Below are 14558 nucleotides of genomic sequence, written 5' to 3'. Positions count from 1 at the left end.
CCTATTCATATCCAAAAAACTATGTGCGGCACAATGTATAGTATATTAACATTTAAATTTTAACATAAAGAATACAAAGTAGAGATTTTAGGTGTTTTGAATAGACGCCAAATTTTCCAGGAGCTGATTTATATACTTAATTAAATTATTATAAGAACATTCAATGATTCAAAATGTGTTTATTTCGGATTTTAGGTTAGCTCAGTTTAGACATATAGTATACACATGCTTCTATTATTCAAGCTAATGTTATTCTTGATCCGCCACTGACTATATTATACGAAGTACTCCATATGTTCCATAAGGTTCCTCATTTTTCTATTTTGCATGGTCTGCAAAGCACTACTTTGACCGTTGATAGTTTTAATTTCGCATTAGTAAAAAGTATAAAAAAATGATATTTAGAAAATTTACATTGAAAGAAATTCAATGACATCCCACAAATTAATATTTTTTTATATTATTTATACGGAGTACTAATAATTACGGTCAATTTTTTTTAATTTGACCATGTAAATAGTAAACATGAGAAATATTATGGAACAGAGGGAGTATATGGTTGTTCTTTAAGTATAACTGCTCAGCGTTGACTAGATGGAAACTTGTTCAATTAGATAGTCAACAGGTGCAGTTCTCTTAAAAGAGGTGTTTTCTAATACAAGGATTATATTCCAATTATCGATTAGGTTAATATATAATTATATACAGCTATTGTTCGACTAATTCTAATCGGGTAATCGGATGTATGACTAGATGAATCGATGCTGCGGTTCTGCCGACTTATTACTTGCTTCCATTGATTTATTTGTACAACTATTTTGCCACATCGCCACAATTCTTAGACTACATTAAACTTAGCTGGGAATTACAATATGCCCTTAATTCGTCCAAAAAAAGTCTACTACCTTATTATCTAAAAATAAGAGTAATAAATTATTGGGAATTACAATATGCCCTTTACCCGTAGATGTCAGCAAAGATTAATTAGTGGTGCTTATAAATTATATAATTAATGTGTGATCGAATTCCGTCTGTATCATTCGCTCTTGATGACTCTCTCCGTTCTCCACGTACACACAAAATAGCGTAGTATGAAATAAGACGTAGGAACTATTTTTACGGAGTAGTTAAGATGCATGCCTGCAATACAACAAGTTATACGGAGTAGTATAACTTAAGATGACTTGACCAATAGATAAATAATTCACAAATTCTTATTTAAAAGTGTTGTACAATAAATATTGTATATTGGAGTAAAAATTAACACAAAATATTTAAAAGTTACCCAGACATAATGTAATTTTTTTAATTTTTTTTTGAGTGAAGATATAATGTAATATTTAGCTACTCTTTTAGTGATAAAATGTTTCATCTTAACAAAATACATTATTCTAAAATTACTAAAAGGTAACCTTTAAACACTTTAAAATGTATATCCCTCAATTTATTTTTTATAATATAAATGTTAATCAAAACATGTTAAAAGTTACCAAAAACAGGATAAAAGTTATCACAATGTACAATAAATTTATTGTACACGTTATGCGTGCAATACCTATTGTACTTTGTGTATGCTTATCTTTCCGTAACAAAATAAATTTATTGTACACGTTATGCATGCAGTACCTATTGTAAATAGCCGGTATTTGGGAATGACGGCTACTTGTCTTTCCCTATACTCCCGGTATGTGATGGCACATAAATTACAGACCAAGAAAAATTGAGAGCTAATTAGAGTCATTCTCCTTAAAGAAAAATGTAGGTCAGTCCATATGACAATTCATAAGGGAATGCAATACTTCAAATCAGCATTATGAAGTACGTAATCCTCCAAAAATCAAGGTACAAAAATAATAATAATAATAATAATAATAATAATAATAATAATAATAATAATAATAACGAAAATGATAAAGGTCGCAACACGCGACCTTTAAGCCGTGTCACAATGATGACATGACATGCTTATGTGTCATGATTTAAATTGGAAACTAAAATATTTAACTTATATAATCTATTATACATATTTCAAAAAAGGTAAGAAAATTTTAATATTCTAATTTGTTTCTTTTTTTATATCGATTAATCTATTTACATATTTTCATAGTAAAAATATTGAATTGATAGTAAAAATATCCTGATGACACATAGCCTACGTGGCGCCTATATGTACCAATTAAACTGCGACACGTAAGATTGTGACAACTAAATGTTGTCGCAACTTGCGACCTTTATCATCACCCAATAATAATACTATTGGAACAGAAGTAAACCCTTGAATAGAGCGAGCTCCTAGCAATATTAATTTCTAAATCATCAATTTCCACATACATAGCATTTGGGTGACTTGAATTCCACATTGCAATAGTGGATTGCCAAAGCAAGTAATATAAAATACATTGTACATATAGTAGTATAGTTTGATAAGATTAAGACCCATGAATTTTGTATTAATTAAGAAACTCGACCGCCTTTGCTTATATTCTAATCTCGATGATTATCCTATATACCTCCATTTTTAATTGGTTTTTAAGAAGAAGTCAAGAAAGCAACGTAGCTTTCAAATAATTAATAAAGAAAAATGGAATTAAAACCCATTACATTTAAATAATAGGGGTTGGTTAGTTATAAAAATCTCCTTGGCTAGCTAGCTACCTTAGAAATTACTGGTTGAATTTAATAATGTAAATGCATGGATGCTTACATGTAATACACCTTAGGGTAAAACAAGAACCACCTATTGCTAAATGCTAATCATGATAATTAGGATTAGTTTAATTAAATTAGTTGTGTTAATCTTTGGGACACATTCTTGTCCACACAATTCGAATTTTGTTAATTAATTTCGTTATTGTTTCGTTAGTTGGTGGCCTAGCTATTGCCTATTTTGGGGCGAGGGTCGTTAGATTCGATCTACAACCAAGATGATGCATTTATGCTAATTGGCTGGCTACAATTGGCCAAATTACAAGACCTAAACAATTAATTAATACATCAAAATACAGGCTATACATCTTTGGGCGGCAGCCATTCGATTAGATATTTGAAGATTCACTGTTGAGTCATGTAGATTTTGTCGGATCATCGATAAGATCTTGACTTAGTGATAAATGTTCCAAACTCTCATTTCTGGTGTTATTTAGACAAAAATCAATGTAGAGTTTTTGTTTTTAGACAAAGATAAATGTAGAGTTTAATGGGATCAAATTTATACGTTTGTGCTCCTAGAAGCATTGACCAAAGATATTACATTTAGGCCTGTTTGGTAGCAGATTATAAATATCGTTAATGAGAATGGATTTATATGTAAATTTGTAAAGAAATATCTATTCCCATTGTATTGTTAGTTCACTCACATTATCTATTTTTCTTTTATAAATTTCCTTACCATCCATTACAAGTTGGGTAGTGTTATTGAGTGAGAATGCAAACTTATACAGAAAAACCCCAAGTTTGAGATAAGGTTTCAATAGCATGAACATTGTTAGGTTATTCTTTTAACTTGCCAAATAATACTTAAATTTATTCTCTTTTCCACTATCTATTACCGGCTACCAAACAGACCGTCTATTGTTCAACATATTATTTGAGCTTCTAGCGCACGTCTCTCACAAGTTAACACGTGGCTCTAACGCCGACTTCTCTTGTGTTGTTGATGTACAATATATACAATTGCCTATTGTATATCATGCGCATTGTGATCGAAACCTATTCTACGATTATATATAGTGATGCATTTAGGCATGGTTGATTGACGAGATTTCGTATTTCTATCAGTACTATTGAGAAATAGTTGGAATGGAAATTTCAAACATATTGATCGAATACTATTTGCATAATAATTCGCGACTGGATCCTCTAGAGTTTGAGGGAACATATACAATTTAGATTTGAGTTAATCTCAACCAATAATTAAAATCAACAGCTAATATTCAATTCCCGCGTCCGGATCTTCTAGAGGGAGGAAAAATCTACAATTTAGATATGAGTTAATCTCAACTTCTTTCGTTTTAAAATAAGTGTATTATATTGACTTTTCACACTATTTATTTACTAAATTTGACAACATTTATTATTAGCATGTAAAGACAATTCTTTGTATTTTAATTGTTATTGGGTTCAATATACTTCGTATATTTTCAAAATATCTAGTTTTTGTTATTTTTATTAATGTTTAATTAAAAATATTGATGGTCAAAGTTAATATATATACTTCGTATATAAATAGTGTTGAAACTTGAAAGTCAATATGTTGCAACTATTGTGAATCGGAGGAAATATTTCTCTTAGGCTCCGTTCTAATGGACTTATCTTGACTGAACTTATATTATCTGAACTTATCTGAAATTTTGAAGTTTTATTTTATTTATTTTGTTAACAAATAATGAAAATCCATGTTGTATAGCAGATAAAATTACTATGCAAAATGAATTGAAAATGTAATATTTCTGTAAATATAAACTTTAAAAAAGGATCATAAGTCCGAAAATAATTTCAATTAGTTACGGGAATATAATGTTACTAATACAAATTTTCAAATTCAAATTAGCTGAAGAAATTAAAAATCCTTTTTACCTAATGTACCTTTATTTTCACCTAATTTACCATTATTTTCACCTAAAGAAAAAAACTATAGTCTACAAATTAAATTACTAGTATATCTGTACGTATATTGTAATATAATGACTTATATCCTTGAACCAATTGGGATGAATGAGACAAACATAGTAAAAAACTTTGAGTGCAAGTGAACAAATTTAATTATGCGTACACCACGATATGCAATGTATAGTGTACAACACGCCATGCAATGCATAGTAGACGTACTGCTAACATCAACTCGATCTTATGATAAGTCGTACTCCGTAATAAATGGCATGTGGCTTGTGAAACAAAAACAAAATTGGCATTCAATCATGTTCTTTGGATTGAAGGGATAAAACAGAATTTGCGATAGTGTATACATTAATTAGCTAGATGCTATAACTAGTGTCTAGTCTAATTCTTAACCCTTCTATCATTAAGGCCTTAAGGGATGAGCCGACGGGACTTGGTAATAACTTCCAACAAGTATAGACTAGCGTTAGTAGTAGTACGAAAGTTACGTAACAAAATAAATAAAATATCAAAGTGGAGAAAATATCAATGATTTTTATTCCTATAATTAATAATCAACTATCGATTTCCAAATTGCTTGGCTACAAATCGTTCTACCTTTTGATTTTTTTTGATAATGAAAGGTAAACGAAGCATTATAATTCGTTATGGTGTACATATATGTAGATTATGTGATGACTGTCATCTTAATTCCCAAAATACCCTCCCACGAGTCTTCTTTATACAATAAAATTCCATAGAAGTTGCCTTCATGAGAGTGACCTCTAATTAAACATAACATGCATAAATCTATCTAATATATACAAAGGAGACATATTTGCTGAACTATTAGAGTGCCACGTAAAAATCTATTAGTTTCGGCCAATGAAAAAAAAGATTTCTAATTTAATACTCTAATAATGAAAAAAATAAATTTAAAATGAAATTCAATCCAAAGTCAAACATTAATCTAAATTAGAGCGCCACGTAAAAAAATCTAATGGTTTTTGCCAATTAAAAGCTACGGCATAATAATGAGATCTACATAGAAAGTGAATTAAACGAATACTAAAACAATTTAATTAAATGGACTTAGAAATTGATAAATTTATTTGTTTGAAATGTTTAACATATAAAATGGTACAAAATACTAAATCAACTCTGTGCATCGCACGGGTATAAAACTAGTCCCTCCGTCCCTTAATACTCGACCTGTTTTGACTTTTTGCACTATTCACATAATTTACTTTGACCTTATTTTATTTATAGTATATGAAAACAAATGTTAGTATATAATATATTGTTAGCTTCATCTTAATATATATTTTCAAAATATTAATATTTTTATAAGTTTTTATAATAGGTAGTTAAAGAAATTGATGGTCAAAGTTGTGCATTGGCAAGCGTGTCCAGTCAAAACAAGTCGAGTATATTAAAAAATGGTTTGCAAACTTTTACCCTTGTCACAGATCATTAATATACAAGTCCCTAAATAAACACACAAAGCTCCATTACCTCCACCATTAAAAACTAGATATCTTAAACTAATGTTTTGACTTGCGCATAATTAGGTTGCTTAAAACTTTAATACCCATATAAGAAGGCCATCACCTCAAGTAGGAAAACTCACCAACTCTCTAACTCTAATACTTGTTCAAACACACAATATATCAAAGAAAAAGAAAAAATGTCGATAAAAATTCATCCGCACCAATTAGCACTCGTAGCACCACCACCATCATCATCGGCGGCACCGGTTTCGGATCCTTCGAGTTCGCCACCCGTTCTTTCCCTCTCGACTACGGGAGAGGGAGAGATCTTCACCATTTGGATGAAATCTCTAATTCTTGGGGGTAAAGGTTGCACCGTTTTCAACTCCAATGGTGAAGTTGTTTATAGGGTGGATAATTATTCTTCTAAAGGTTGTAATCAAGTTTTTCTCATGGACTCTCAAGGCCAAATCCTCCTTACAATCCTTAGAAAGGTAAGGAAAACAAAAATTTACTTTAAAAGGGTACTTTTAGTCATTCTATATATAGTATGGTAGAGTCTTAAACCAAGTTTATTAAGGTTTCGTTTGGTATCACTACTGGTTTCTAGTTTTTAATTTTTTGATTTTGAAAGTCGATCATATGATTTAGATTGAATCATGAACTAAAAAATAGTCATATTTATAGTAATCATGTTGATTTTGAAAACTGACAATAAAAAACTAAAAATTACTTTTTTGTGGTTTCTTATTTTAATTTAAGTTTTATAAAAAAAAGAAAACTGGAAATAAAAAACGATATCAAACAGGCCCTAATATTATTGTTTCATTTGTGTAGAAATTTAGACTCATGGCACGTTGGAAAGGATACAAGGATGAAATGAAGAAAGGAGAGTCGTGGTGGTTTCAAGTAAGAAAGAGTTGGAAACTTCCCAAAATGCCCTTGTGCAACGAGGTCGTGGTGAATTTGTTCCACGATAAAAAGTCACCGGCGTTCAAAATCGAGAAGGCTAAAAGCGACGTTACATCGTGTAAAATTGTAGATAGATTGGGAGGTCTCATTGCAGAGGTGAGATATAATTAAATTCAGATCAAATTGTTCATAAATTTAATTAATTTTCAAAAAATATTATTATTTGTTAATTATTAAAAAGATTATTACACAATGGCGTTGTCTTATATGTGTTGTTTTTATCATGCAGATGAAACAAAAGCAATCGTTAGGAGGGGTAGTATTGGGAAATGACGTGCTTACGTTAGTGGTTGCGCCTAATATTGATCATTCTCTAATCATGGGATTAATGGTTGCATACAACCTTATTCACTGTAGAATGTGAAGACTTTTTTTCCTTTTTTCTTTTTGTACGTACTTAGAGTGCCCAATGTTTTTGGGATTTTGATCCGATTGTAGATAATCTATCTTGCTTTACCTTTTTTCCCCCTTTCTTGGACAAGTTGTTTAATTTACAACTCGATGCTGTCAAAAATGATACTGAGATGTAAATGACACGGGTTTATTGGACTCGATTTGTAAAAATGACTATTGTTCGTCTCCTAAAAAAACAAAAAAAGAAAACTAATGTCCGTGTATATATGTACTCCTAGTTTTTAAAGATTTCCTTTCTCTTTGATTAATTCTCGTTTCCATTTTTGTTCCCTTACTAATTTCTGTTTGTTTTTGTGTTTCGTAAAATTATTGAAATCAAGAAATACACTTCCATGGTACAATCTTGTAACCTTGTTCCGTCTTGTTTACTTATCGATCTCAAAGTGAAATTGCATTATGTTACCAATTGAAACAAACAACAAGTGCATAGAAGACTTGTCACTTGTATTATTTAAAACTCTAATTTGATTTAGATCCAATATCAATTATATTGGTACGCATATCAAGATCTCCTATAGTACCACTACCTACTCATGCACTACTTTAATGAAAATCTAAATGATCGATGTCAAGAGTGAAGATTATACCCCACACATGAATATTAGACTAGTTATCCTACATTGAAGAAATTGAGAGAGATTTAATTAATACGGAGTATATAAACTTGGTTGGCTACTGTATCTATCATCAATTGATCGCAATGTTTATATATGGTTAATCTCTTCTCTAATATGAGTATGTATATGCCCCAAATCTGCCTTTATTTAAGATGTTGATTCATTCAGCTAGAAAGGATGCAAGAATTTTGTTTTCTATGAAAATATTATGTTTTTTATTTGAGTTTTTTGATGAACAAGATTATACAATGATATAGACTTGAAACCAAAGATGTCTTGGCCTAGTGGTTAAGATTGAGGGTCTGCGTATAATAGGTCTCAACTTCAAATCCTCCACCCCAATTTATAATTTATATTACCCTTGTGGTTTATTCACACAAAAAAGAAACATATATGGACTCGAACAAATAATTTAATGCACAAAAACGACACAACTAAGTAACTCATGAACTAAACCATCAAACATGACACGAAGTAATTAAGGATTAAATGGGATAGTTCGCGAAGACTGATTCCATAAGAAGATGAATGTCCCAATTAGATAATTTTCATTCAACAATATCATCAAAGCTGATAAGGTATATGCCCTTTCCACCGAGTTTAATTATAAAAGGTGGCTTAAGCTAAATTAAAAATGAGAGTTTTGGCTGGTTTGTTTTGTAGTTATAGTTTAGTTTTGGGTGGCTTTCTCTTTCAAGGATTTGTTTGCCCCTTTTGTCGGGCTAAGAAAAGGTCTCTTCAATTTATTTATGGGGTACATAGAGTGTAGTGCGTGTTTGACAATAACTTTTGAAATAATTGTATGACTAGCTTTATATAGGACGTGTTTGATAGTAACTTTTAAAATAATTCTACTTTTTTCACAACAAATAAGTGTTCGACAAACGACAATTTGAGGAAACATTTGGCATTTGAATTAGCGTTTTGCAAACTTTATCATTGTAGGAATTCAAAAATATGTTTTTTGTCCAAAAACATGATTTATGTTTTAATCTATACTAATATATTAAAAGACGTTTATGAAAACGTATATGTGTCACGTATACTCCCTCCGTATTACGCCATTCACCACTAATAAACATCATAAACATCATGGTATGTTATTGACAACCCAAAAAACATGTAGCAAGGATCGAACATCAAACCTCATGGATTAAAAGTTTCACTTCCTACCATCTCAACTAGCTACAATGTTTGTCATATTTTCACATATAAATGTAAAATACAATCTATTAAAATTGGGCACATTTTTCGAAAACGTAATTCCGACTAAAAGTAAAACCCGGAGCAACGCCCGGGCCACACACTAATTTCCTCATTAATCGCCGCTTAATTTTCATTCCGACAACAAAGTGTTTAAAGGAGTACGACGGACCGAATATACGTAAGGTTATCAAATTGATAATAAGTTCTAGTCATATTCAATACTCCGTGATATTTTTTGCGAGGTAAATGTATCCATACTGAAGAATCTAAGAGAGTTTCAGAATGCTAGAGAGAAAATAGTTGAAGAAAACTTGAATTTACTGATTAAGTTTCTTGGCTTGGAAGAGAAGCCAACATTGCTTTATATACAAGCAAGCAACTAACCCTAACTAACTTGCAACAAACTCACTAACAAACTTTTGTAAAAATAAAAAAGATAAATATAAATATCATATATCCTATACTCCCCCTTCAAGCTGGACTTTAGACACAAGTCCAAGCTTGGCAGATAGAAACTGATGTCGAGAAGAAGCAAGTGGTTTAGTTAACAAATCTGCAAGTTGTAGGGCACCAGAAACATGAGCAGTTTCAATGAAACCATCCTCTACTTGCTCACGAACGTAATGCATATCCCTTTTCAAGTGTTTGGTCTTGTCATGAAACATGGGATTCTTGGCAAGATGTTCAGCATAAGTATTATCACACAATAACTTAACAGGCAATGAAATGTGAACTTGAAGGTCTTCAAGTAATCCCTGAATCCAAACAAGCTCACTGGCAGTTGCAGACATGCTTCTGTACTCTGCCTCAGCTGAAGATTTACTCACACTACGCTGCTTTTTAGTCTTCCAAGAAACCAAATTGTTGCCAAGGAAGACAGCATATGCACTTAAAGATCTGCTGCTGTATTGACAGGCACTCCAGTCAGCATCACTATATGCACTTAACTCTGTATTAGAATCAGTTGTATACCATAAACCATTATCTATTGCACCCTTTAAGTACTTTAAGACATGAAGAGCAGCCTTGAGATGAGGAACTCTTGGAGAATGAACAAATTGACTGAGATGCTGCACACAGTAGGACAAATCAGGTCTTGTGATGCCTAGGTAAAGCAATCTACCAACAAGCCTTCTATATACATCAGGATCATCAAGCAAAACCCCATCAGCAATGGACAATTTTAGACCACATGAAAGAGGAGCTGGTGCAGGAGTACATTCTTCCATACCAGCATCAATTAGAATGTCCTGAATGTATTTTCTTTGAGAAAGAAAAATACCATTGTCAGTTCTGTGGATTTCAATACCAAGGAAATAAGCAAGCAGACCAAGATCCTTGATTGTAAAAGCAGTGTCTAAAGCAACTTTCACTTCTTCAATTTGAGCCTTTGAAGTACCAGTAATCAATATATCATCCACATAAACCAAAATCACAAGAAATTCTGCATCATAAGTCCTTGTAAACAGAGAATAATCCTGCTTAGATTGCTGAAAGTTGAGAGAAATCAGAAATTTGTTCAATTCCTTGTTCCATTGCCTAGATGCTTGTCTCAAACCATATAAGGATCTCTTGAGTTTACAAACTTGTCCAGGCTGAGCTTTAAGATAACCAGGAGGTGGCTTCATGTAAACCTCCTCATCAATATAGCCATGTAAAAAGGCATTATTGACATCCAGCTGATATAGTGGCCAACCTCTTACAGCAGCAATTGCAATGACAATTCTCATAGTAGCTAATTTAGCAACAGGGGAAAAAGTCTGAGTAAAATCCTTTCCTTCCACTTGCTGATAACCAATTGCCACTAATCTAGCTTTATGCCTATCTATAGTGTAATCAGGATTGAGTTTGGTTCTGTAAACCCACTTAGAGCCAATTGCTTTCTTATCTTTGGGTAACTGAGTAAGTTCCCAAGTATCATTACTCTCCAAGGCTTGGATTTCTTTATCCATAGCAGTTAACCAGTTAGCATCATGTTTAGCTTGATTGTAATGCTTGGGATCATTGGGAGACTGAAACACAGTAAAAGCTAATGATTCCCAACTCCCAAGTGTCAAAGCTATTGAGGGCCAAATCAGTTAACCAAAGATCATCACAATCATTGTCAAGAGAGCAGTCTTTTACAGCAAAAGAAACAGATTCAGAAGAAGAAGTGTCATGTCTGTGTGGAATATATGCTCCAACAAAGTCTTTGAGAGCAGTGGAAGGTTTAATTGTTCTGGAACTTTGTCTGGTAACAAGAGTTGGAACAATAGGTTGTATGATATTAGGAGACTGATTAAGTTGAGTATTAGGAGAAGTAATGTGAATTTCAGGTTCAGTATTGTGTGTTGAACCAGAACTATGAGAAGAAGAAGAAGAATTGGGAGCAAAATGTAAAGAATTTTGAGATGAAAGTGGTGGAGAAGTGTTTAAGGATAAAAGTGGAGATTCAGTGGGAGTATGATTCTGTATATCAGAAGAAAGATCAACAGAATGAGAATTGGCTTCAGAACCAAAATGAACTGTTTGAACAGGTTTCAAAAGATCAGGATTATGTGTAGGTTGAGATTTGTATGGAAATACATCCTCAAAGAAGATGACATCTCTAGAAACAAAGACAGTGTGTGTATCCATATCATAAAGCTTGAAAGCCCTATAACCAGCAGGATAGCCTAGGAAAATACACTTCCTAGTTCTAGAATCAAACTTATCTTTTTTGACTTGAGTGTTGTGAGCAAAACATAAACAGCCAAAGACCCTTAGTGTGTCATATACAGGAACACTCTGAAACATAACCTCAAATGGAGTTTTCCAATTCAACACCTTAACTGGAATTTTGTTTATCAAATGTGTGGCTGTAAGTACACATTCTCCCCAAAACTTAGGCAATCCAGCATGAAATCTTAAGGCTCTAGCTATTTCAAGAAGACTTCTGTGTTTCCTCTCAACCCTACCATTTTGTTGAGGAACATAAGGAACACTTTTTTCATGTATGATACCTTTACTAGCAAACAAAACTCTGCAAGAACCTTTCACTACTTCAGTTCCATTGTCAGACCTTATTCTTTTTATTCTTTTGTGATATTGAGTGTCAACCATAGAGATAAAATCTGCCACCACCTTTTCTACTTGCATCTTGTTGTGAAGCAAAAAGGTCCATGTAACTCTACTATGATCATCCAACACAGTCAAGAAATAAGCTGAACCATCTAAATTTCTGACCCTATATGACCCCCATAAATCCAGATGAATCAGTTCAAAACATTCAGATGCTCTACTGTCACTCTTTTTGAATGGAAATCTATGATGCTTTGAATGAAAACAAACATCACAATTATATTCAGTAAATCCTTTACAATATGTTTCATCAACATACTTCATTTTTGACAGAGAAGGATGTCCTAATCTGGCATGTAAAAGATCTAATTTATTCATGTTATCCATTTTAGACTGAAACATACTAGTAGCAGTCTTATTTGGCAAAACACCAGTATTTACATGAGTATTACCATCCTGTACTACAGTAGCAGCTGTGTTTCCACTACACTTAAGATCTTGAAGATCTGTGTGTTTAGCAAAGTAGTAAAGACCTTGAGTCTTGTTTCCAGCACCAAGCATAGCTGAACTAGAAGGGTCCTGGAAAGAATACCCATCACCAGTAAATATAACATGAATGCCAGTTTGTTCAATCAACCTACCAACAGACATCAGATTGTGTTTGAAACCTTTGACCAATAACACATTTGACAAAACCAGTTTATCACTAAGAACAACATCACCAACTGTGTCAACATTCAATTGTGTTCCATCAGGCAAGCCAACTTTAATTGTCTTTTGAAGTGGTCTCTTGTTTATCAAAATACTCTCATCATATGTCACATGATCACAAGCTCCAGAGTCCACAATCCATAATCCACAATTAAGCATTTTATTCACAGTGCAGTTAAAAGAGTGAGAAATGATACCTGCATAGTTTGCATAAGAACCAGAAACTCCAGAAGTATCACCATACTGAACTTGCTTGCCTTTCATTGCTTTCAAAACCTCTTGGCAAATTGTATTGATCATTTCATTGTTCACAGAACCAACAGAACCATTCAACTGATCATCAAGAGGATTATCTCTAACATCAGCAGCTGAGTTTACATTAGCAACAAGTCTGCTTCCATTTGCTTGATATTGTGACCCTTTTGAGGCCTTAATTGTGTTGTACCAATCAAGATAGCCTATGAGCTTGAAACATTGATCCACAGTATGCCCCTTACCTTTGCAATGTGTGCATATCTTGTGCATTTTTTCTTTCTTTATCTCTTTCCAGTCTTTCTTTACACCAGCAAACCTCTGAGATTGATCACCTTTGTATGATTGAGCACCCATAGCACTGCTACTCATAGCACTAGCCTCAACAGCTGCACCACTGACTTCTTTCTGCTTCTCTATTTGTTGAGTGATAGCAAAAACTCTGTTTATACTTGGTAAAGGATCCATGGATAGCACATTTGTCACAGTTCCTTCAAATCCTCCATTTAACCCTAACAAAAACTTCATCATTCTATCTTCTTCTTCAAACTCGGCTATTTTCTTCAAGATTTGGCAACTACAGCTGTTCAAAGCACCACAAATACAAGTAGGAAATGCCCTCAAACTCTGCATTTCTTCCCACAGCTTCTTCAACTTACCATAATAGGTAACAATAGTCATATTATCTTGTTTTAAACTATCAATTTCCTTCTTCAGTTGATAGATCAAAGGTCCATTGGACTGTCCAAACCTCTCATTTAATTCCTTCCATAATTCTCCAGCATTATCAATGTATCCAAAATCATCTGCTAACTCATTGTTCATAGAGCTTAAAATCCAACTCACTACCATGAAATCAGCACGTTTCCACTTACAATAATCTTTGTGATTCACAGCAGGTTTGATAATTCCTCCATTCACAAAACCTTCTTTGTTTTTAGCTATCAATGCTCTCATAACATTCCTTTTCCATCGCAAGAAATTCGAACCATTGAAAACAGCAGAAACTAAAGAAGAAGTTGGACTGTCTGAATTAGCTATGAAATAAGGATCAAGATTACCTCCATTTTCACCATTGTTTTGGTAAGAATCTTGATGAGTTTCAAAGCTATCAGTCGCCATTATATCAACAATCAATCAAATACAATCACAATCGCAGATTTGAAATCGCAAAATTGTGCAAGAAACTTCGCAATTGCAAGAAGTTTCGCAGCAATCCAAGCAATTCGTGCAGTATTGATTCACTAAATCGAAAACCTAA

General features: G+C 32.8%; 1 protein-coding gene across 1 annotated transcript; it reads left to right on the top strand.

The window, feature by feature from the left end:
• Window positions 1-6059: 6059 nt before the first annotated feature.
• On the top strand, window positions 6060-7720 carry LOC110787208 (protein LURP-one-related 11). The gene is made up of 3 exons (XM_021991792.2): window positions 6060-6580; window positions 6924-7154; window positions 7288-7720. The coding sequence occupies exons 1-3, from the start codon at window positions 6284-6286 to the stop codon at window positions 7420-7422; spliced, it is 663 nt and encodes a 220-aa protein (XP_021847484.1). The 5' UTR covers window positions 6060-6283; the 3' UTR covers window positions 7423-7720.
• Window positions 7721-14558: the final 6838 nt, after the last annotated feature.

This window comes from Spinacia oleracea, chromosome 1 (assembly GCF_020520425.1).
Source record: "Spinacia oleracea cultivar Varoflay chromosome 1, BTI_SOV_V1, whole genome shotgun sequence".
Taxonomy (NCBI): Eukaryota; Viridiplantae; Streptophyta; class Magnoliopsida; order Caryophyllales; family Amaranthaceae; genus Spinacia; species Spinacia oleracea.
The sequence above is the reverse complement of the archived record's forward strand: the minus strand, read 5'-3'. Positions and strand labels throughout refer to the sequence as shown.

Bases quoted from the DNA above. Each gene is read 5' to 3' on its own strand.
- LOC110787208 (XM_021991792.2), top strand. From the start codon at position 6,284: ATGTCGATAAAAATTCATCCGCACCAATTAGCACTCGTAGCACCACCA. The intron at 6,581-6,923 runs GTAAGGAAAACA...TCATTTGTGTAG, and splicing joins TCCTTACAATCCTTAGAAAG to AAATTTAGACTCATGGCACG. The intron at 7,155-7,287 runs GTGAGATATAAT...TTTATCATGCAG, and splicing joins TGGGAGGTCTCATTGCAGAG to ATGAAACAAAAGCAATCGTT.